This window comes from Helicoverpa zea, chromosome 20 (genome assembly GCF_022581195.2).
Source record: "Helicoverpa zea isolate HzStark_Cry1AcR chromosome 20, ilHelZeax1.1, whole genome shotgun sequence".
Classification (NCBI taxonomy): domain Eukaryota; kingdom Metazoa; phylum Arthropoda; class Insecta; order Lepidoptera; family Noctuidae; genus Helicoverpa; species Helicoverpa zea.
In genome coordinates this window covers 3,116,625-3,141,146 of record NC_061471.1, presented here as the reverse complement: position 1 = coordinate 3,141,146, position 24,522 = coordinate 3,116,625, and the positions used below count along the sequence as shown (strand labels likewise).

The window sequence follows — 24,522 nt, the reverse complement described above, 5'->3', positions numbered from 1 at the left end:
TAAGGCTCAATTCACACCAAAAGCGCGGCGAAGGGCAGCGAAGCGCAGCGACCCGCTCGGTAGAGAACGCGCGCGGATTCCCGCGACTGCTCGAGAATTCGCTGGAATGCTCGAGAAGTCACGGGACTGCGCGCGCCTTTTCGAGCCCGCCCGCAATGAATTCACGGGCCGCGGCTCTTCTAGCGCAGTTGACTTTCAACAAAACAAGAGGAAACTTGTGTTTAAGCAGTAATATGGGTGTTTTGGATTTAATCATTATTGCACATATAATTGAAGAGGAAGAAGCCGAAGAGATAATGAGAAAAAAGAAAAGATTGATGCCTGTAGCACACCTCCGCTGCGAAACCCAAAGGGCGAAACCGCCATAGTTTCGCTGTGAGTTGTGAGTTGTTGGGCGGCGAAACAATAGCGAAATTCCCTGCTCTAACGTACAAAACTGACTATGACGTTGTCTCTTTCTAACATGATTTCGCTCATTTGCTTAGGCGCCGTCTACATCTCCGCCCTGGCGGACAACTGGCGGACAACGACAACCTTCATCCTACAACGACGCAGAGTCAAGGCATATCCCGATCACTTAGCCATAACTGCTTTTGGTCAAAAGTTTTACTGCTTTCTTCCCTCAAACTGAATCTGACTGTACTTAAACAATAAAAATACTTTTCTGCTTTCTAAAGTGATAATATTAATTTTCTCCCCAGCTATTCGTCTATTAAAAATAATCATGTAATCCTACTTAAGTTCAACCGAAGGTGGTGCACTGGTGATCTGTGACACAGGTTTTCATTGAAATACCTACATCAGACACCAGTCACACATGTGGAATTTAGGCAATTAAGGCAACTGTGTAGGGAAAATAAACTAATTTATTTATTTATTAATTACAAATAAAATATCACGTGTTGCTAAGGTGGTATTCAATAAGTTCTGACAGTAAGGGCATCTTGTAGTAGTCGGCTATCGTCTTGAACGTGTTGAGTTGAGATAGGACTTCCTTTGTGGGCACCATCAGTGTGAACTCGCCAGCGCATTCACACACCATTGTCATGTTTTCTCGTTTTACCTGCGAATAAAGAGAATCAATATTCATTTATACGAAAATAAACAAAGTAACCTTAAAACCTAATTTTGACAGACTAGTCTATCCTCTACAGTAGGCATGGTGGTGGTGGGTGGTGCCTACAACCCTAACTTATTTATTCTTTTTTGTATTCCCCTATTAATTATGTGCCGTCCCTATGTTCATCCTTATGTACTCCCCCTATAAGCACCTTATATAATGCCCCTACTACCCTACTAACTCCCTACCTATGTGAATGACCGTTAACTTTTAGCAATTTCGTATGGATATACCCACAACTTTTTCTGAGCGACTTAAAAAGGGATGTCAATTCGGTTTCATTTTTTTACAGTAAAATACACAAACCTGGTGACACCGTTTGCAAATCAGATCCTGTAGTATATAGGACATAGTTCGCCTGTTCATGATCTCAATCAGTCGCCACTCGAGCTCTTGATTCTCATACGGAGTTCCGCACGTTGGGCATAAACATACGGGTCTGTGAACAAAAATATTTTCAGTCATTTTAGAAACAAAATTTGTCTATTTATTCGCCAAGTTGTAGTTGTTCTAGTTGCGCCACTCCGCTGCCGCGCTGAACTCGACCACGCTGATCAGACGCGGGTGAAGTGTTATTTATACGAAGCCTTTCTGCTTGAGGTTGTATAGCCAGGCTCCAGTGTACATAGCTAGGTACTCACACGTCACTAACGACATCAATGTTAGTGTCTCTGCAGAGGTCGAGGTCGCGGCAGTGGTTGCACACGTTGCAGATGATCTCGGTGAGCAGGCACGAGTTGCAGCAGGCTCCAGTGTACATAGCTAGGTACTCACACGTCACTAACGACATCAGTGTTAGTGTCTCTGCAGAGGTCGAGGTCGCGGCAGTGGTTGCACACGTTGCAGATGATCTCGGTGAGCAGGCACGAGTTGCAGCAGGCTCCAGTGTACATAGCTAGGTACTCACACGTCACTAACGTCATCAGTGTTAGTGTCTCTGCAGAGGTCGAGGTCGCGGCAGTGGTTGCACACGTTGCAGATGATCTCGGTGAGCAGGCACGAGTTGCAGCAGGCTCCAGTGTACATAGCTAGGTACTCACACGTCACTAACGACATCAGTGTTAGTGTCTCTGCAGAGGTCGAGGTCGCGGCAGTGGTTGCACACGTTGCAGATGATCTCGGTGAGCAGGCACGAGTTGCAGCAGGCTCCAGTGTACATAGCTAGGTACTCACACGTCACTAACGACATCAGTGTTAGTGTCTCTGCAGAGGTCGAGGTCGCGGCAGTGGTTGCACACGTTGCAGATGATCTCGGTGAGCAGGCACGAGTTGCAGCAGGCTCCAGTGTACATAGCTAGGTACTCACACGTCACTAACGACATCAGTGTTAGTGTCTCTGCAGAGGTCGAGGTCGCGGCAGTGGTTGCACACGTTGCAGATGATCTCGGTGAGCAGGCACGAGTTGCAGGCGTCACGCCACTCGGCTGCGGCGCTGAACTCGCCCACGCTGATCAGACGCAGTAAGTTGCGACGGAGGAGTGTCACCTGACAAATATGATATAAAAAATTAATAGTTTAAAAACACGCTATTCATGTATTGTCATTAGAACTCAGAGCGTGTTCAAAATTTCATCCTAATCAAAGACTTTCTTACATAGGTACATAGTTAGTTACAAGTACTTACAAATGAAGCTAATATAAGCGTGTTAAAAAAGACTGACTTCTCAAATGAGGAAGCAAAGAAATACAGCTTTCTTTCGAAATGGGAGTAAAACAACAATGGCGTCCTAGTCGATAGAATTTAATCAGCAGGACAGGCCACTTGTACACGACACGGTTTTTTGAAACCACGGAGCATTTGCCGTGTTCACGACACGGTTTTTATATTGACCCATACAAACCTCGTCTTCCAACGTCGGGTCAAGTGAAAACACTTTACACACAGCGTTGACATACAGCAGCGCGGGTTTGGACTCGCCCGAGAACGCGTCCGGCTTCAGGCCCGGCTGACGGCCGATGTCGGCCGGACGTAATGCCGGGTAGCGGGAATTTATCTTCTCAGTCACTCTGTTGATAATAAATATCATTTTAAATATAAATTCAGTACAAATATGACTGTGTGGGCGATGTTTAACTAATAAACATCATTCGCATCCTATAGCATGATGCATCATTCCGATATATTATAATGTATCTAAAATATAATTAGTCAAACTGTTAAATCGTAAGATTATAATCTAGTGGTATTTACGGTGACAAATAAAACGCACTCGCTGTTCCCTGGCAGAGAACCATTTCCCGCAACCAGGTAAAAAGTAGCCTATATCCTTTCTTAGGCTCTGGACTATCTGTGTACTTTTAAATTTAGCCTCCGTTTAATGCAAGGTGCTTTAAATTAGCAAGAATTTAAAAGTACTTCTAGTCAAAAACTCAAACATACTGAAACAGCTTCTGCGAGATTTCCCCTCGTATCAGATTAGGCAGTTCCTTCGGCTGCGAGTATGCGGCGCTGAGGAAGCCCGCCACGGCCGCCGTGAAGGGCTCCCGCACTGGCGCCGGCAGGAAGTTCGCTAGGTTCCACTGCATTGTTATTGCACTGTCCTGTATGAGGGAATATATTATAATATACCTGAGTATGAAGAGGACATTAAGACTTGATGTGATTTTACACGGCAGGGAAATATTTTATTTATGGAGGAGGATTGGGAACTCAGGGTTCCCAATGCTAGAGGTTCGAATGAAAGTCGTTAAATACGTGTAACCATGTATTTGACTGTTCACTACATAAGCGACTACATAATATCTCTCCCGAATCAATAGGATACTGAGAAGGCGCGATCCCTATTTGCATAGTGGGATCGTGCTTTAACGTTAGTGCCATTGACTGCGTTCATCTATTAAATCAATACATATTGAAATTCATCTAGAATCTCATCATTTTTAAGTCCTTTATTTATGAGCTGTATAATAATTACCTCATCATCACCATTTTCACTAGCTGCTGGTAACTGTGACGAACCAACTTCAGTCAGGCCTTCTGGCAGTTTACCCTATTGAAAACAAAAGAGGTTTTAATCAAATCAGTTCTTGCAATAATACAGTTATTTCAATTTAAAAAAAAAACAAACATCAGAATTGAACACCTCCTTTTAGGGAAGTCGGTTAAAAAGCCAAGTTACCTGCACTCCAGCATAGTTAGCCTCATCCAGCCACAGCAGGTAAGACCAGCACTGCTTGTACCGGATATCTATACCATGGAATAGCTCCTTGTTTCTGATGCTTTGTACCACAAACTCCACATACCCTGGGAATAGGATTTGTTGTTAGACGATAAGTCAAATAGTATTTTTTTGTTTATTTTTATCCGACTGCGTGACGTAAATTAAGGTTTAACAACACTTCATAGAATTAATGGAATATTCTGTTTTAATTTTAGTACCTAATCTCATCTGGGCGGGATTCCACCGGTGTGCCCGCTCTAGCAAACAAACACGTGAAAATTTCTAAAATGCGAATATTTTTTTTATTCGCGAACACAAATTCTGTAGATGAACAATACAAAACAATACCTTATAGAATCACGCCTTAAAAATCACGAAGATGAGTCCAACGGTCATTTTGCACACCAGAAAAGTGGGTTTCCCCTTCCACCAAGCTTCTTTACAGTTCCTTAAAGCCAAAGTCGCTTACCGATGCCATCCATAACGTTATTCTTCTTAGTACACAGCAGGATTTTGTTAAAGTCCGCGAAGACGATGTGCGAGCCCAGCCGCTTGAACTCCGCCACTAGCATGAGGAAGAGCTTCTTCATTAAGTTGTATAGAGTGCGCCGTAATGCTGGGTCGTATAGTAGAGAAGTGGGGGTTTTGAGCCATCTGTTGATAAATGAAAGTTAAAATAAGTAGGGAACACGGTTTATATTTATAACGTATTTTTGGTACCTATAAAGAACTAAATTGTACTGTGGAATTTTTCAAGGGTAAGAAGGTAAGTCTCTGTGAAATACTGCATTGAGAAATACAACTTCGATAATACAACTACAAAAAATAAGTGTATGTATGTTTTTACTACAAAGTTGCTATAAAAAAGTAAAAAACGATGTTATTGTTTTTAAACCGGCGACCCCCGATTCCTACTCAGTAGCAACCGTTGTTACAACCTCACGTCTAAGGACGTCATTGTGCCAGTTTTGAAAATCTGATATGAGCTAGAGTTTGTTAGGTGATTAAATCTGCAGCTCACTTGATAAGGAGAAGAAGCTGTAATGAACTTCAATATGGGGCTTTACTTTAATGATATAAGCTCCAGTGAACAAATAAGGATAAGTTTTACATATCGCACGCTTAATCATATACTGACCGATTAGTGTTTCGGTCAAAGTTTAAATAAGTGTACCAAGAAGTTTATTTTAACGCCCTCTTTCGGCCGATCTCGGAATTTTTTCGATATCTTTTTTCTAGGCGGATTTAAACCCATATCTGTCCCTTTCACACTCAATCGTTTCGGCAAACTTTTTTACGAGACAGAGACAGATATCAGTTTATGACTCATTATCATAATAATAAGAACATACATTGAACAAAACACGGACTCATTTCAAAATATGTCACCAGTATCAAAATCATACTTCATAGTATAAGGACCCATACCTTAATAATGAATATTCTTTAGTTATGTATTAAATAAACACGGACTCATTTCAAAATGTGTCACCAGTATTAAATCAATGTAACTATATATTTTATATTAAACTGACGCATCTTGAGGAACAATTTTTTTAACCGATTAATTTATAGTAAAAAAATCTATATTTCTTTAAAATTATATTCAAATACAATAACTCACTTTATCAACTATCCCTACAATACATTATTTCATTATTAAAAGTTATTTTCTTTGAGTAATAAGCCATTTTGTAAGGTAAGTTAGGTTTGCTAAATCGTTTTTAGCGATTTCTTGAAAAACGTCTTTTTTTAGTTATGTCAGTATATGATTAAGCGTGCGATATGTAGTTATAGATAAGCTTATTTAGTTTTTTTTTGTTATTCTTTAGATTCGGTTATGATGGGACTGGCATGAACTGTGTTCAAACGTCCTTTGAAAATAAAGAATTAAAAAAAACTTCATTAGTTACCTATAAAAGTGCGATATCTGCAGATCAGCGAAGACGTTCTTGTACTGCGTGACGTCCCGCAGCCACGACGCGATCATGGTGCGCAGGATCTTGAACGCCGCGCTGCACTGCGCCGTCTCGTCGTACGGCATCGATGCATTCGCACCTGGTACATTATATTACATTATATTATATATTCAGGAGAAACTTTATGTAGTACTTGTAAGCCTGTCGCATGTAGGAGAAGGGGCACGTCAAATTGTAGGTCTCAAGTCATTTGCACATCTTTTTTATGGGAAATCAATTATCAAATGACCCCTCTCCCGCTGTGGGTGCAGCGTGAGGAGTGACAGACTCTTTCTGACTGATACCCATCATGTTCATTCTTAAGCCCTATATACCAGGGCAGCGGTCCCCCTGGGGTCATTTGCACATATCCGCGAGACATTACGGGTAGTCAGAAGATAGAACTGATTGACAGACATTGCCTGAATTGAGGAGGTCAGATAGGCAGTCGCTCCATCAGGTTATCTAGAGCTTCATACTAACCAGCGTTAGCCATGACATCCTGTATATTGGCATGGTTGGCTCCGAAGGCGGTAGCGAGGCTGGTCCCTTCAGCGTGCAGTATAGAGTGCGCCTGCAGTAACGCACAGACTCCTAACGCGTCAGTGTCCAGCTCCACGCACACACTGTTGTAAGCACCCCGAGCTATGTGCGTACACCCTGATAGCTCTTCTACTTCGCTTACTAGCCTGTATGAGAGATAAAAAGTTTAAGATTCGATGACTTGATACCGTTTTAAGATGGAAACCTGTATGGGTCTCCGTAAAAGGTGCTCAGAGAGGACGTTTACGTGGCGGATATACCCTGCCTACGGATGGACGGACAGACAGACAAACATAGCGAAACTGAGAGAAGTTACACTAATAAGGGTCATGGCACATTATACCAGCACCGCAACAGCACGGCTGCAGCACGGCGTCGCCTCGAATTAAGACTACGGCGAGCGGACAGCGCGCCAACCACGCGCTGTCCGCTCGCCGTCGGCGCGCCGGCCGCGAGGTGTAAGCTTGCTGTCACCGCAAACTCAATATTATTTTAAGACAGTTATGATTGAACACGACGCAATGACGTTGTTTCGCTGCGCGCTGTAAGCATGAGGACCACTCGCTCGCAGCACGCGGGTTGCGAGTCGAGTTGTGTGGTAGCGGCAAGCGCGCTGACTGCTCGCCGTTGGCTTTTTCATATTGACATTACGAAATATATTATAATATACACGATTTAATGCTTTAAATTGAATGACAAGTTAAATGCTAGTGTGGAGCGGTGCTGTTGCGGTGCCGGTATTATTTGCCATGACCCTTAGAAGAGCTTTTGGTCCAAGAAAAGCTGTAAAAGTCGGTCGGTCGGGTCAACAAAAATGTTAAATAAAAAAAAACTTGAACCTGATTGGTCGTACCACGCTATTCAATAAACAACCTTATAACAAATCATCTTAAAGCATAGAATCAATGGTATGTAATCGTATGCAGTGTTACATTAATATTAATGTCATATATATTACATAGTATTTTCAAGTTGTTTACTACAAATAATTGATGTCTGAAATTAAAGGATAATTAAAAAACAAAAGCACTAACCTATTATCATCAGTCTCCCTGCCGCCCAGATCAGGCAGGTCTCTATTAGAGCACCAGAGCACGAAGTTGTGCTTGACGAGGTGTCGCGCGTAGAACAGGTCGGCGCCGAACACTGTCGGGTCTGATGGCATGTTGCCGAGAGGCACGTGGAAGTACCTGCGGGGAGATAATTGCTTGGGTAAATATTTTTTTAGTGTGAGAATAGGGGGGAAATATCGGATATTTGGGACTTCTTTTAATAGTGTTGGTTGTCTGTGTGTCGTGTATGTCGATCCGTATAGAAAAGAGGGCTTGCCCAGAATTTTCTTGTCACCTCATTGAGCTAATGAGCTCCATACAAAATGTTCGTATATACTCTGCATTTCTCTGTTGATGTGCTCAGCTTGCAGCATTGTATATGAAATGATGATGATGTCCCTCCTCCTAGCCGATTATCGGCTACGGCGGCTGTTCTCATGTAAGGAGATTAGCCAACTGCGCAGGACATATTATAGTGCACAAGCATTTGCGCAGACACAGGTGCACTCCCTATTCCTTCACTCTCATAGCCCGATGGGACGGCAATCCGACACGACCGGAAAGAGATCAGGCGCAGGACCGACATTTACGTGCTCTCCGATGCACGGGTGAATCAATCACCAACTTCCAGGCTTCGGGCTGCTTTGTGAAAGTCTTCTAAAACCCACAAAGCGATTTCGGCCCGACTCGGGAATCGAACCCGAGACCTCGTGCTCAGCAGCCACACTTGCGACAGCTAGACCAACGAGGCAGTTAAAAGAGTACCAGTTAATCGAGTCTAAGACTGGAAGGTTATGAAAACAAAGGCCGTAGTGCATACTGAGAGAGACCAATTAAATTATACATTGTTTTGTTTTCCAAATAAATAACAACCAACCTTCTGTCAATTCCTTTTTTAAAGGAATAATAATATAATATTTTTTTATTTAAATTTCATTACAGATCGTCATGATCTTTCCACGTCCCGCACGTGGGTCAGTACCAGAGGGAAGTCTTATGTACAACACTTAACATATTGCACTATATATAAGTTACCTGCACTGCTCGATAGTAAGCTGCAGCACGGCGTCCAGTGCTAGATAATGTCTGACGATAGCTCTGGCGCCGATGCGCTGCCACTCCAGCGCGCTGTACAGCGTCTCCACGTCACGCACGTGGATAGGCACCAGGGGGAAGTCTGATAAACCTGAGGGGCAAAATTCGTATTTAATTTACAATATTGTTTAAGTACAAAAATAAAAAAAACCTGTATGAGGCAGCTGTTTTCAAAGAACAACCTTTTCTAAATAAGATCGCTATGAGCTTAAATTAATGCAGCCAAAACCTTTGTCTAAGAAAAGATTTAACTTCTTGAACTAGCTGTAAAAAAATCGGTAAAAAAAACTTTTAAGTTAAACGGTTTTATCTTATGTGTACTGAAAACTAGAAAATAAAAAAATAGTTACTTACCTGTCAACCTACGTAGGTGGTCTTGGTCATATTAGACTAAAATAAAAACGTGGGGCCCATTAACTATTGCTGTAGTACTTTCTTCTAGAGGTATAATAGGTGTGGATTGCATCGACTTACTATAATCGTAACTGGAGATTTTGACAATCAATAATCAGCCGTAGCGGCTTCACCAGCGAACGCCGAGCTCATGATCTACCAAAGTATAACGATATGCTTTGCCATAGGTAGGATTTCACAGGGGCCCCACGTTTTTATTTTAGTTTAATATGACCGGGACCACCTACGTAGGTTGACAGGTAAGTAACTATTTTTTTATTTTCTAGTTTTCAGTACACATAAGATAAAACCGTTTAACTTAAAAGTTTTTTTTACCGATTTTTTATTTTCTAGTTTTTAGTATTTAATGAAAATGCCTACCGAATATTCCTCATTCTATCTAATTCATTTAGTGCATCATTATTACACGGTCTCTTACCTGAAAATTTATTACAATCCAATTCCTCAATACATAGCCCTTCCAGATACTTTTTTTTGTAACGACCCCAAAAATCATCACATGACCTCTCCTGCTGTGGGTCAGCAGCGGTGAGGGAGTGCCAGACTCTTGACTAAAAATCGTTTTGTTCCGTCGTAGGCCTTTTATGTACCAGGGCCGCGGTAACTCTTTCGAACAATCTCGCAGCCCAGGCAGGCCTTGGCCCTGTTGGGCCCCGCTGGAGTTACTGACAGTTTTCTACTTGTGAAGCCCTTTCATTTGATACCCATATTGGTGGGATTGATAAAAAATTGTTATCAGGCATTTGGTAGCGGCGGCCATCTTAGATTTCAATTTTGCATAGTAAATTGTATTCTACTTGTTGAGACCTTTCATTTGATACCCATGTTGATGGGATTTATAATACCTAAGTTATCCGCCATTTTGTAGAGGCCGCCATCTTGGATTTTAATTTTATGTAGTACATTGTATTCTACTGGTTGAGAACTTTCATTTGATACCCATATTGATGGGATTGATAAAACCTACGTTGTCCGCCATTTTGTAGCGGCCGCCATCTTGGATTTCAATTTTTTATAGTATATTGTATTCTGCTTGTTGAGCCCTTTCATTTGATACCCATATTGATGGGATTGATAAAATCTACGTTATCCGCCATTTTGTGCCGGCGGCCATATTGGATTTACAATGTTATTGATATTACTATATTGTATTGTCATCGGAATTAAAGGTGTATACAAAATTTCAGATTAATCGGTTGACAGGAAGAGGGTGAAATTTGAATTACTAAATTTGACCCAAGAATAAATAAAACAAACGGGGTGAGCTAAATAAAACCGTTTAAAAACAGTTTTTCGTTCGTTAGGGTGCGTCCACATCTGGCAAATGCGCAGCACGCGAGCCGATCGCGAGCTGTCCGCGAGCTGCGCGCGTGCATTTTTGTTCGTGCGCCGCTTCTGCTTGGCCCGCGCGCAGCTCGCGCGCGACCTAAGCGCCGCACGCGAGCGACGTCTGCCATCTTCGATAGTACTGAGCCAATATACGGAACTGTAAGGGCGAGAACTGATTGCGCGCAGATCGCGCGCCGCTCGCGCGCTCTATACGAGCCTTGCGTGAGTTGCGCTAAAGACAAGCACCGAACTATTGCAGTGACTGCACGCGCGCAGCTCGCGGACAGCTCGCGATCGGCTCGCGTGCTGCGCATTCGCGGCGCATTCGCCAGATGTGGACGCACCCTAACATACTTTAAAACGAAGGTACTTCCCATGTCAATTATTAACTAATAAATATTTGTAGTGATAGTATTATCTATTCAGTTTTTACCTGGCATAAGTTGCAGCAACAAATGAGGCGACAGTGTAGCCTGCAACGCCAACAGCGTAGGTCCGCAACGTTCATCCTTGTAACGTCTCTACTACTACTTCCTGTATCTACTATACACTAAAACATATTATATTAAATACCTGGCATTAGTTGCAGCAACAAGTGTGGGGAGAGTGTAGCCTGCAACGCCAACAGCGTGGGTCCGCAACGTTCGTCCTTGTAACGTTGCAACGCGCGTTGCAGGTGTCGACTGACGGCGCGGGATTCTGTCTCTACTACTACTTCCCATGTTAGCTCGGCGCCGGGGAGGGAAGATTCTTCTGTGCCTAGGTTTATTCTAAAAAAAATAACAGACATATGCAACAGGTTAATTAAACAAACGAAAAAAAAATTAAAATTTCTTTTATTGCAAGGGGAAGATGTCCGTTTAGAAGCCTTAAAAACACCAACGTGTGGCAACGATTTTTATCAGGTTTTGACAGCATAATTTATTCACTTTTTACGTAACAAAATCCCGGTCCAAAATCCTAAACAACGAAGAAGAGCCACAGAAGAGTTAAAAGTTTAAGAACGATTACGTAGGACGTAGATAGAAAGTGATATTACCTACCCTACAGAAGATAACAGAAGACCAACTTACTTGGCAGTCCTCTCAGCCAGATACAGAGTGTTCATATTAGGCACTTGGTTGGTCTTGACTGTGTCTAGCACGTATATGTATGCGCGTTTGACGGGCGGCAGTACTAGTGCCCACATGCTGCGTGAAGAGTTGAGTGCAGAGTGCTGGTAGAGGTAAATGTGTTTCACTGGGGGGACGCCGTCCTGGGGAAGGAATATTGTTGTTGCTTGTAATGGTGTTTGTAAGTTCTTCTTCTCAGAGTTCTTCAGTGAGAAAATTAGCAACTTATGTCACCTTAACCGATGTGTACTTTGTTTCTGTGGAGTGTCGACAGTACATTGTTATGACGAGATGAAGACTGCGCTATGCGCTTACGACTGCTACCAGAAAGGCAATATTTTTTATGACGCTCATCACGATGTTGTTGATGATAAAAAATATATATTTGGAATAATAACTAATTTACCTGCTTTTGTAAATATGGTTGCAGCGCCACACTTTTGAACTGTAGTTGGTTTAATGCAAACGAATCCATATTACTAGACCCAAATTGAATCATCCTGCAACATAACATTTTAAACATCATTAAACATTCTAAAGTGAACTTAATTGGCAACTAAATAAGGTTTAAAATCATACTTCCTCGCTTCTTGTGGATCGACAGTGCATATACATCCAAGTTGTACTAGCACTCTGAATTCCAAACTCATCTGTGTTTCGTATATCCCTTCGATTTCCGGAGCGCATAATTCCGATGTTAATTCCCTGTAAAAATATATTTATAATTATTACAAGATGATAAAAACAATTTAAAATAGTTCACTTTTCGGATGTTTTCCTATTATATTATGACATAAAATTAAAACGAAAGAGCATATATTTTAAAGTACACTCAAAAATGGGTAGAGTAGCTATTTTAACACCCATTTTACATTTCGAACATCTTTGGCAGTCGTTACGGAGAGTCAGAAGCCAGAAAGACTGACAACGACCTGTCTTTCCAAGGGGTATAGGGTTGCTTTTGTAACTGGGTTGAAAAGGTCATTTAGGCCGTCGTTTCATGTAAAACACTAGTACTCAGCTACATCTGGTGAGACTGGAAGCCGACACCAACATTGTTGGTAAAATTCTATGCAGATGATGGCAATGCTGGCCGCTGTCCGCCGCCCGAGCCACGCGCTGTTTCACGTAGAGTATACGCGGGACTGATAGCTTGATCTGGCTATATATCTGGTGACAATACTAACTCCTGATGCTCCCGGTACAGGTGCTCGGGCACGGTGTACTGGTACAGGTGCAGCACGGGATGCGCCCGCGGCAGCACGCGGCTGCACTTGCGCCAGTACTGGCCGCTGTCCGCCGCCCGGGCCACGCGCTGGTTCACGTAGAATATACGCGGGACTGATAGCTTGATCTGGTGCAGTTCGGACCCTACTAAAGCCCAGACTTTGAAGAGACCGGGTTCGGGGGTTTCGGCTACCTGTGTTGATGAAAATAGATTTTAGTATATTGCTCGCAGAAGTAGTTGGCGGCTCAAAAAAACAGAGCATAAGTAGGTCCGTTTATGTCTATCTCCTATCTCCCTCGCGCACTTACATTGTTCGCTGATACCTTAGATGGTTTCTCGCTCTCCGTAACCATTAAGTTATGTTTTTAAACTATGCTTATAAATCTTTTTTTTTTTTTTTATTTAACGTTAAAAAAATGTGTATTAAGTTAAGTAAGCATTGAAAATCTACTTGGGTTTAAACAGACGTATTGCCAATAATATCTCAAGGCTTCATATTACATGAGTTATATGTAGTTTTCACTAGTCTTTTAGTCGTCATAAATTTGCACATTGCAGGAGTCGCTGCGCATAAACCTATTTTCGGTATCATAGAGATGGAGGAGGGGAATAGATACTTTAGCCTACTTCTGTTCCCTCCCTTACCTGTATAATCTGCCAGGGTGTATTGAGTAACGTGCGTTGAGCTTTCCTTAGGAATCCACCGAGAGTAGTCACTGGACCCGCCTTGGGAGGAGGCATCATATCCTTGTCCATTTTACCTAAAATACAAATTATTATTCAAACAAAACGACGAGTGTATTACTTATTTAAGTGCACAATCGCAAATCTGTAAAAACAATACCTCTTTTACTGCGGTTGCGTAAGCCACGCTGTTCCATTTGCCAAAGCCATTTCTTCTTTTGGAAGAGTATCCACGCCTTTCTCTCTTCCTAAAAAGAGTAAAATAATCATATTTAAATGCATCTTACCCACCAGTACTTTTAAACAGAATTTTCCTAGGCGTGCTTGAGATTGCTTCGTTAATTATTTTCAAAACTTTGTGTAAAAGATTATAATCTGTCTGTGCTAGTGCAAACTTTTAAAAATACTGGTTATTTTAATCATTTTCAAAAGTTTGTGTAAAACATTATAATCTGTCTGCTATAATAATCGTGCTAGTGCAAACTGACAAAATGCTAGTTATTTTTCTTTTCTGCACTTTCAAGACCTTTTTTATTTTTCTGTTTACTATTTAAAGTTCTTGCAGAAGCTGCTGCAATGCCTGTTTTTTTGAAATGGTACATAGACAAAACCTTATATCCGTTCTAGAAAATTCCATACCTTAGTATTCCCAAAAGGCGGTGGAGCACCCAGCGCCTCGCGCCAGTGTTGCGGCTCCTTGACCGGCGACTCCTCGCGCTTGCGCTTCACCGTGTGCACTATCGGACGTATTGTGCTGTCTCTGTCGGTGGTAGACTTGCCTATGTCTTCTATGTCGATTTCTGTGTCCTGAGGAAAATATACAAAAATGTGGCTTTTATTTGAGAGGAAAAATCTCAGAAACCTTTGGAAGATGGATGAAGTGTTTTAAAATATTCTACTGAACGTCGTGTAAAGTCAGCAAAAAAGTCACCTAAAAAAACAAAATACCTGAACACTTATCTTGATTGCATAATCGTGTTCAGCTACTATAGTTCGGCCATTCAGAGAATGCGTTCCTGACACGTCGCGATTGAACTGACGACGTAACTACATTCATTGATTATTGATATAATAATGTTGTTTTAATGCTCCTCAATTGTTAAAACGGTAAACAACCAGCAAAAATATTTTTATCGTAACTGCAACGCCATTGCAAAGTTACGTCGTCAGTTCAATCGCGACGTGTCAGGAACGCATTCTCTGAATGGCCGAACTATAATGTGATTATGTGATTTCCATGTTTTAGTTCTGTAGTCGTGACAGTTGCTTATCGACTGCAAGCAAGCAATACCTCCTATCTGACATTTTTGTTTCAAAAAACCAAAAAACTTGTATCTACCATAAACTACCTTTAGATTCAAAATAAAAACAAAAAACTTTATTAATCAATACTATGCTTAGAAAAAGAAAACTTGGATTTTCAGTATCTCATTATACCTTCCTCGGAATAAGGATTTTATTAAGTTTTATTGTTCCCCTTTAAAATCCACCCGGAGTCAGATAGGAGGTATTGCTTGCTTGCAGTCGTTATGGTATGTGAGTTACTTGTGAGATATTTTAAGGTTCGAGTAATTTTTTTTTCATGAACTTTTGTTACTGACCTGGATATTAATAAGAGAAATTCAATTTGGCGTACTGTGCATGTTCAAAGCCCCAAATGGTCCCAAAAATTACAAAGTTATTTGACTAGAATTGTAGTAGCCACTTCTTTGTTTAAAAAAATCATCAAACTAATAGTTACCATATTCCCATCAGTGCTGGTAGACGGTTCCTGTCCATCATCAGAGCTCTGCTGTAGTTCTTTTGGCTGCACACTGAACATGTCAGTGATCTTCCTCGTCTTATACTTGTCTGTCTTGGCTAACATCTTCTTGTGAAGCCAGTCAGGGTACTGACAGCGAGGGACTGGATTGTCTAACTGTAATGAGATTTGTGTTTTAAAGTAGGCAGCTGATTTTATGAGTGCAAAGACATTTCTTGAGTTTTTACAGGCAGATTTTAAGTGTAATGGAATGGCTAAAAAACAAGCACTATTGTTCCCGATTGTACATAAGGGAGTAATATAGGTAGAGAGAGATCATAGTGTCAAAGGTGTTTCTTGTAAATAAGCTAATTTTATTGGATTTTTTTCACGTCAATTACATTGGACCACACCCCAAAAAGGAGGGCTATTAGGTTCTTAGGGTGGTGCCCCCTTTAACAGGAATATAACATAAGGAAGTACTCCTTATGTACATACTCCCGTAAGTGAATGCATAAAGAGCACATAAGGGAGCATATAAGATGTATTACATAATGGAGATGGAGTAAATAAAGGAGGGACGAAATATAGGTACAGAGCGAAGAGCTTTTATAGGCCTATCTACTATATAAAAATAAGTCGGATTTTCCTTCCTGACGCTATAACTCCAGAACGCACGAACCGATGTTCACGGTTTTGCATTCGTTGGAAAGGTCTCGGGCTCCGTGAGGTTTATAGCAAAGAAAATTCTCAAGTATAAAACAAAAAAAAAAATCTTTATCTTTTAATCACCAAACAAGATGTAACATAAAACGAAGTCATCTGATGGCGCATTGGAGTTCGCCAGGTTTGCTAGTTTGAAATAAAAAAATTGAATTTGACTCACCCCCTGCATAGCAGCGGGTATTGTAATAATCTTCTGTATAGCGCCACTGAGCCGCTCGATATAATATGCCCAGTCGAGCACATCCCTGATATCGATATCTTCAGTAATGCTGTTGTCCTTGAGCCAGCGTCGCAGATGGTGTCGCTTGACGGCGGCGGGGGACTGGAAGATGGCGAGGGGGATAGCTCGCTCGGTGACCGGAGCACCCTCCGGCTTCTTTGATATTATGAACCTGCAAGAGTTTTGGTGGTGACAAGTCATTTTGAGTAAGTGAGTCACGGTAATATCTGAAAATCAGGGCTGTGCCCAGCACAGCTTATACTGAGATATACCCCTTGCCACAGTTTCATTTTTTTTTTATATGCTATGTGTTCTTTATCAATTAATGTATGTGGTGGCTAAAGAAATGGTATAAAAAAATGGTTTAATAAATGGTGTATTTCGAGTAATATTTTTATTTTATTAAAGCAGTAACTTTACACGTTACATAGGTACTGTTGTAACAAAATATTTTTGAAAATTTCGTTGATAGATGACATATATTTTATTTTAAGTTAAAAAAAAAATCGACAAGTTTATCACATTTTGCGATGGTTCACAACAGGGTCTTTATAACTTAAGACCTTTTTGCGTTTTATTAATTTCAAATACTTATTACAAACCTGCAAGCCAAACCAGCATCCTTCACCATCTGATCGCCCAAGAACTCCGCCAATCTCTTCGCAGTCGAAATCGAAGTGGACTTCTGGCCTCCATAATCTTCAAGTTTCTTCGACATGGACCGGTTTTCCGAGATCAGCTCAAACAGTTCTGAATCAGGCATATTGCTGCCTTTACTGTATAGCACATCGAGCCAATAGTCGGCGACTTTTGCGACTGCACTATAGCAGGATTTTAGGTCGTTCCCTTTAAGGAATGCTTCGAAAACTGATGACTGGAAGATCTTGATGAGTTGCAATTCTCCACGGCGTTTTACTTCGAAACCTACAAAAACAGTAAATGGGTGGTCTAGGTATGATCTTTGATGTGCTGACGAAATTGGAAGTAGCTGTTTATAAGGGCTAATGTTCCTAAAACATGAGTTCGTTTTTTTATCGGCCTTCTTAATACTTCTCTCCATTAATTCCTTTTACTGAATAGTTCCATATACTAGTAAAAGTATGTATGTACCTAGTTGTAGTAAATAGCTAAGTACTCATAAGTAAATATTGTTTAGGTAAGTTGTCGGTAGTAAGTTACAGATTCAAATACAATATGTACGCACTCATTTATATTCGACGAAATAAGTTCAAGGTAAAATGTACTTGCAGTGAAAGTTGCTCTAGATATTGTAACTTGATTAGCTATTTGATTCACAGATATCAAGTTTCCGTAGTGTAGCGGTTATCACGTGTGCTTCACACGCACAAGGCCCCCGGTTCGATCCCGGGCGGAAACAGCTGATATTTTTTTTTATTGTTTCAAGTTAAGGCAAATATCTTGAACAAGAGCGGATTCGCAAAAGGTTACTTTTCATGTACATGGAATTCGCTACATGGTTTCCTATACACATATCGATATCTGGCAAACCATGGGAAATAATATTGGGTTGGTTGATTACGAATCAAAATACCGTGTCCTTGTTCGAAATACCGTGTCCTTGTTCGCCCCTAAAGTCATTTTGAGCCTTTCAAGCGCCCTGCTCTAAAGTACCTAAAAATTACTACTTTAGAGTTCTAAATATCTTTTGACCTTACCTTTTAACTCAGCTAAAGATCCATCGAAGTTAAACACAGCATATCTCTTTTTCAATCTCTTTCCTTCTTCCTTAGAGGCCGGCAGTACCATAGCTAAGTACGGCCCGTCTACTTCGAAGAATATAGAGTTCTCTGCTCTTTGCTCGTATTTCTTGAGTTCAGGGTCCACTAGCTCGAAGTATTGGTCGTTTGTGAAGTGGTCCTGGGTAGAAAAAAGAATCGTTTAACCAAATAAAATTTCAACATCCTTTTAGAATATCTCTCCTTTAAAACAATGTATTATATTTAGTTTATTTATTTATTTATTTAATATGTAAATAAAAACTAGAACAGTGCTCCCCAAACTGCAAACCGTTACTGTTCCCCCTGGCCTGTTTGCAATACCACTTCCGAGCATGGGACCAGCAGCTGACCCCTAAAAACTGAATCTTCCTTTTTTAATATATACTTTTTTATATGGAAAACAAACAGATATCATATAAAACAGTACAAGCCTATAAAAACATGTTCCACACTAAAAAGAGTTCATGAGTTACAATTCTGATTACTTACTTTGACCATAGCATTGAGCACCGCATTCGGGAAAGACACGTTAATCTTCTTCTTCTTAGCATGCGTGGTGAGGACCGTCACGTTCTCAGGGAATGACGACGGCAGTATACACCAAATACCTGCGACACAAGGCATTTTCAATCAACGTTGATCAAACAAGACAACCTATACATATAATGTGCTTTATGTAAAAAACTTATACTTTACATTCTGAGGGTTAAATTAAAAGTAAAGCTTTTAGGAAGTTAGAAATCTCACCATATCGTTTTTGTTGGTAACTAATAACCAAAATTCAGCTTACGGCAATCCAATGCAGACTATAATAAAAATACATAACTAGTAAAAATACTCATAAAAGTAAAGCCCAAAACATAATAACTATCATCATCATCCTCCTGCCCTTATTCATATTGTATTTGGGGTCGGCGTAGCATGTTTTCTCTAGTACAATAAATAATAGTAATGTCAACAAATATTATGTGTCATATCAATTGATCAAACCTAACATCGTCCTCGTAGCGCGAAAAGTCACTAACAGACTTGATGACTTTTCGCTCTACAGGGACGTTATTATTTTATACCTACAAAAAAATACAAAATAATACAAGGCACTCACCGTCAGTATCAAGCTCTAGCGGCCTGCCGATCTGCTCGATGATCTCCCGCGCCTTCATGATGATGTTAGCGCCCGTGTAGCACACGATACCCGCCATCTCCATGCTGTGCCAGCGAGCACTGCGAGAGGTAAATAGAACTTTATTTTGGGAAACTGGGTAGTCAAAATGTTAGTAGTATATAAACAACAATTTAAAAACATAGTTACGCAAATAAAGTATTGAGTTGGGAAAATGCTAGACAAATGATGAATCTAGATAGCCTAATATGCCTTATTCTCTTCAATAACTTTACCGCTACGAACATAGTGAAGCCTCACGATAGCAAAAATCTGCGTGCAAAATACTACAGCTCATTGGCTATTCTGAATTAAGTCATTTGATGCTTCACGCATGCGCAGTACTACTCATACACTTTTCGACTCTTGCGCAGTAAATGGTATCTAATTTCAGGGCGGCAAAGTTATCTGACAAGAGCCATATGCTACATACTATTTTATCAACTCACCCTCTCCTCATAACATATCCGTAGGAGTTGAGGATGCACTTGTGCGCGAGCTGCAGCGAGTCGAACAGCACCTCCCTGCTCTTGGCCCTAGCTTGTGTGTTTAACGCCTTGTATTGTTTATTAGTTTAGTTGTATGAACTTACCCTCTCCTCATAACATATCCGTAGAAGGAGTTGAGGATGCACTTGTGCGCGAGCTGCAGCGAGTCGAACAGCACCTCCCTGCTCTTGGCCCTAGCTTGTTTGTTTAACGCCTTGTATTGTTTATTAGTTTAGTTGTATGAACTTACCCTCTCCTCATAACATATCCGTAGAAGGAGTTGAGGATGCACTTGTGCGCTAGCTGCAGCGAGTCGAACAGCACCTCCCTGCTCTTGGCCCTAGCTTGTGTGTTTAACGCCTTGTATTGTTTATTAGTTTAGTTGTATGAACTTACCCTCTGCTCATAACATATCCGTAGAAGGAGTTGAGGATGCACTTGTGCGCGAGCTGCAGCGAGTCGAACAGCACCTCCCTGCTCTTGGGCCTAGCTTGTGTGTTTAACGCCTTGTATTGTTTATTAGTTTAGTTGTATGAACTTACCCTCTCCTCATAACATATCCGTAGAAGGAGTTGAGGATGCACTTGTGCGCGAGCTGCAGCGAGTCGAACAGCACCTCCCTGCTCTTGGCCCTAGCTTGTGTGTTTAACGCCTTGTATTGTTTATTGGTTTAGTTGTATGAACTTACCCTCTCCTCATAACATATCCGTAGAAGGAGTTGAGGATGCACTTGTGCGCGAGCTGCAGCGAGTCGAACAGCACCTCCCTGCTCTTGGCCCTAGCTTGTGTGTTTAACGCCTTGTATTGTTTATTGGTTTAGTTGTATGAACTTACCCTCTCCTCATAACATATCCGTAGAAGGAGTTGAGGATGCACTCGTGCGCGAGCTGCAGCGAGTCGAACATCACCTCCCTGCTCTTGGCCCTAGCTTGTGTGTTTAACGCCTTGTATTGTTTATTGGTTTAGTTGTATGAACTTACCCTCTCCTCATAACATATCCGTAGAAGGAGTTGAGGATGCACTTGTGCGCGAGCTGCAGCGAGTCGAACAGCACCTCCCTGCTCTTGGCAGACTTGATCTCCGCCGCGTCGCCGCTTGCCACTGCCTCGGCTACTTTAGCTTTAGCTTGTTTGTTTAACGCCTTGTATTCGTAGCGACGGTCCCTGAGATATGTTAAGAGGATATTTTATTTTTAGATTTTAGGAATAGCAACACTCTTTACTGATAGGAAGTAAAGGGAAGCAATGAGAGGAAGAGATTTGTTTATCGTAGTACACTTTGTTAGAAGTTAGATCTAAACACATTTAAAAAGACTGAGATTGTTTTAGTAATAACTAGCTTTTGCCCGCGACTTCGTTCGCGTGGAATAGTGACATCCGGCAGATTTTTGGTTTGAACAATAGATGGCGCTGTATGTCAGGAATAAATTGTATTTTTTATTTTTTGTAATAAAAACTATCTTATATCCTTCTCCTGGCTCTAAACTACCTCCCTGCCAATTTTCAGCTAAATCGGTTCAGCCGTGCTTGATTTATAAGTGGAGTAACTAACACGACTTTCTTTTATACATAAGAAGATATTTTTTTCAGATTATGCTGGCCACCAAGAAACTATTGTTGGTGTGATAAATACACGATATAAGCCTTCCTACGAAAAAAAGGTAAAATGCCTTGTAAAAATATTCATGTCTATTTCTTACCTGAAAGCTCTAACAGTGTCGACGTAAAACGAGTTCTCCTTCTGACATATAGTGGTAGTTCTGACTTCTGTTCTTGTTACTTTCGTCTTCTTGTATGCCACTCTGCAGTAGTCGGCTAAACGCTTCTTCTCATAAGCCGCCTAAAACCACAACGCCAGTGTCAATAATTTACAAAGCTTCCCTGAACTTATGCACAAGAAAATTATTTATCTAAAAATATTATTTTTTCACTCTTTTGAAGTATCAGTTCAACGTCTTTAGAGAAATAAATACCTAAAGTATATAATTGTTTTTAACCGATTAAAAAAAGGATGCAGCTGTAATTGCTCTACCTCATCAATGAAAATACTACAAAAATTCCAAATAAGGTCAAGTAGTTTTGATTATAACCTGATCCTCTTTAGGCAAAGAGTGGAAAGCTCTTGTGGGTCCTCCAGGATATAGCGGCGGGAACTTCTCCGTCTCCAATTGCTGTTGTATACGCTGGTATTCACTGCGTGTGGCCGGTACTAGGGGAAAATTGAAATAGGAAATCAAAGAGATCAAGGGTTTTTTGAGAAAGTTATTATAGTTCGGCCATTCAGAGAATGCGTTCCTGACACGTCGCGATTGAACTGACGACGTAACTACATTCATTGATTATTGATATAATAATGTTGTTTTAATGCTCCTCAATTGTTAAAACGGTAAACAACCAGCAAAAATATTTTTATCGTAACTGCAACGCCATTGCAAAGTTACGTCGTCAGTTCAATCGCGACGTGTCAGGAACGCATTCTCTGAATGGCCGAACTATAAACATGGATATTTTAGAAAATGGGGAACTGTAATAACATAAAGTCTGATTATGATTAAATAGCATGTAGCATGACGTGAAGAAATTAAGCATTTATTTCCTATTGACCATTCTATTGCAACAAAACAGGAATAAAAAAAAAACGAAAAAGTATATCCTATCTGTCTCATTACTTGTTAAAAAAATCTTTGGACAATCTCGGGAATGACAGAAATCACACTTTTATAAGACTCCAATGACCTCTCCTAAACATACATTATCCTACAGACACTGACCTCTGTATTTACCACTGGACCGGCTGCTGTCAACGTGCTTTTGTGCCCGTTTGATAATCGCCATTTTGGCGCTGTTAGACGTAGCGAGTGTCCGTGGTACTAAAATTATTTTACAGTGAACCAATGAACAAACACTTCTCTCACAGCCATTTGAAATTATACGTCAAAATTAGTTCTGTGGACACTCGCTTAGACGATATTGGCGCTTCAAATGGGCACAAAAAAATTGCTGTCAAACGTACGGAACAGCCGGTCCAGTGGTAAATATAGAGGTCAGTGCCTACAGAATATAGACTAGACAAATTATAGAAATCCCTATGTATATAACAATAAAAACCCTAACAACTCACAGTAATCTCCCCTCCACATCCACTCCATGTGTCGCTGGCAGGCGGCGCCGGGACGGTTGTAGTCGCACACCGCGCATATACTCGTGTTCACCATGGCGGACGGCTGTAATCTGGGGATTAAATAAAGTTATTTATATGTGGAGAATAATAAATTAGAAGTAGGTATGGAGTTGGGAAAAAGCTTCCTACAAAAAGAAAATTAAACATTATTCAAATAAAAACGATTATTCAAATTAGGTTGATAAGTCAGCACTTTTTGAATGTCAAAAGAAGACAGTCCCCAACGGCCACACTTCACCACTTTATGTGTATTTGCTGGGAAGGAAGAAGTGGCGCAACAAACTAATATTTTGAACCGTAGTTTAATAACTAAGGATTACTTTACCATTTAACTACTCTTTTACTTAACAGCGTATTCTCAGAAACAAGAAAATAATATTTAGAGCAAAAGAAAAATAATCTACTCTCACATACCTGTTAGTCAAAATAATATTGGGATACATAGCGCCGACATCCAAGTGATAAATTAGTGGGTTTTCATCCCTTCTAGGATGGTCCTTCATATGCTGCAACTTTGCCTTTATTTCTGCGCAAACTTCGTCGAAATTCGTCACCAAGTCCAGTGGGATCCCTTCCTCTACTTCGATGGCGTGTTTCATGGTCTTTTCCGTGGTCTCCATCAGTTTGTCCACCGCTGACGGAACTATTTTGAACTTGCATTTAATGTCCGCTCTGAATACTCCTGAAATTTTAGGTAAGCGTCAGATCATGAGCGTCACTTGTGAGGTCAGAAGTACTAATTGGTCACGCGATAGTCGACCTTTGGATCGGATACCATGTAAGGCTCCACGGCAAACATAACTTGCACTGATTTAGAAATATCTTAAAAAGTCGTTCTAAGAAGTCTAAAGCTCAATATCATCAACCAAGAATACCGGTAAGAGCACCCTGCTGACTAAACAGCTATTGTGAATCGTTTTTCTCGGTCTGATACCGACCGGCTGCCTAAAAAGTTGCAAAAATCTTACGACCCTTCCGGACCGTCAGGGTCCATACCCTGACGGTCCAGAAGCATTCGTTCATCCTGTATTATAGCAGTAGTTCCCTCACTCACCAGACTCCAGCGCCTCCACATGTCCGCCGACGTATGTCTCGGTCTCCAGCACGTGTCCGTCGGCAGTGAGCTTGTTGAGCTCCTCCACCTGCTTGTTGGGGAACACGATGTTCGCGTGGAACGCCTGCACCATCAGCAGTGACTCGCATAGAGTGCCTGAGCCTTTGCGAAGCACCTGTAAAGACAAAAACCCTGATTACGTCAAGTATTAGATAGGTGAACACTTGGTGTCTGTGTCGAATTATAGGTCAGTATACCCAGTGCTCAAGACATCATGAATCGCCGCTAAACTGTCGATTCGATCCGAAATATACTGGTCAGTGCATTGATGTAACGATCACTAGACGGATTACCTGCTATCACAAAAGTTAAAAATCCGTTACATTATAAAAAGGAAATTAGTTTACTCTTAATAACTAATCTAATCTGTTACAGTTGATTATTATGGTACGACTTGTGAATTTAAGCACAAAATATCCTGATTAAAATGTTATTATATTTAGTCAAATTGTGCAG

The 24,522-nt window shown here is 41.0% G+C and overlaps 1 protein-coding gene and 1 non-coding gene across 3 annotated transcripts in view; one reads left to right on the top strand and one right to left on the bottom strand.

Annotated features, from left to right (window-relative positions):
* Positions 1 to 848: 848 nt before the first annotated feature.
* Positions 849 to 24,522, bottom strand: part of LOC124640177 (DNA polymerase epsilon catalytic subunit 1) — a 28,683-nt gene continuing 5,009 nt past the window's right edge. The window contains exons 10-41 of one of the 2 annotated variants that reach the window (XM_047177846.1): positions 24,007 to 24,181; positions 23,367 to 23,634; positions 22,893 to 23,002; positions 21,862 to 21,980; positions 21,472 to 21,611; positions 20,753 to 20,935; positions 19,228 to 19,346; positions 18,612 to 18,730; positions 18,060 to 18,261; positions 16,986 to 17,307; positions 16,324 to 16,555; positions 15,438 to 15,614; positions 14,336 to 14,503; positions 13,857 to 13,944; positions 13,658 to 13,773; positions 12,972 to 13,204; positions 12,364 to 12,489; positions 12,191 to 12,284; positions 11,746 to 11,927; positions 11,246 to 11,442; positions 8,870 to 9,020; positions 7,817 to 7,972; positions 6,723 to 6,928; positions 6,195 to 6,339; positions 4,751 to 4,935; positions 4,240 to 4,364; positions 4,036 to 4,110; positions 3,501 to 3,661; positions 2,962 to 3,127; positions 2,427 to 2,605; positions 1,427 to 1,559; positions 849 to 1,063 (exon numbers count right to left, since the gene is read on the bottom strand). In XM_047177846.1, the coding sequence (XP_047033802.1) occupies positions 896 to 1,063; positions 1,427 to 1,559; positions 2,427 to 2,605; positions 2,962 to 3,127; positions 3,501 to 3,661; positions 4,036 to 4,110; positions 4,240 to 4,364; positions 4,751 to 4,935; positions 6,195 to 6,339; positions 6,723 to 6,928; positions 7,817 to 7,972; positions 8,870 to 9,020; positions 11,246 to 11,442; positions 11,746 to 11,927; positions 12,191 to 12,284; positions 12,364 to 12,489; positions 12,972 to 13,204; positions 13,658 to 13,773; positions 13,857 to 13,944; positions 14,336 to 14,503; positions 15,438 to 15,614; positions 16,324 to 16,555; positions 16,986 to 17,307; positions 18,060 to 18,261; positions 18,612 to 18,730; positions 19,228 to 19,346; positions 20,753 to 20,935; positions 21,472 to 21,611; positions 21,862 to 21,980; positions 22,893 to 23,002; positions 23,367 to 23,634; positions 24,007 to 24,181 (5,220 nt within the window). In that variant the 3' untranslated portion in view covers positions 849 to 895. Of the gene's footprint in view, positions 1,064 to 1,424; positions 1,560 to 1,894; positions 2,371 to 2,426; positions 2,606 to 2,961; positions 3,128 to 3,500; positions 3,662 to 4,035; positions 4,111 to 4,239; positions 4,365 to 4,750; positions 4,936 to 6,194; positions 6,340 to 6,722; positions 6,929 to 7,816; positions 7,973 to 8,869; positions 9,021 to 11,245; positions 11,443 to 11,745; positions 11,928 to 12,190; positions 12,285 to 12,363; positions 12,490 to 12,971; positions 13,205 to 13,657; positions 13,774 to 13,856; positions 13,945 to 14,335; positions 14,504 to 15,437; positions 15,615 to 16,323; positions 16,556 to 16,985; positions 17,308 to 18,059; positions 18,262 to 18,611; positions 18,731 to 19,227; positions 19,347 to 20,752; positions 20,936 to 21,471; positions 21,612 to 21,861; positions 21,981 to 22,892; positions 23,003 to 23,366; positions 23,635 to 24,006; positions 24,182 to 24,522 lie in introns of those variants that run through there. The other variant, XR_006985533.1, reaches the window with a different exon arrangement.
* On the top strand, positions 17,689 to 17,761 carry Trnav-cac. The gene has a single exon. It is a non-coding gene; the product is annotated as a tRNA-Val (tRNA).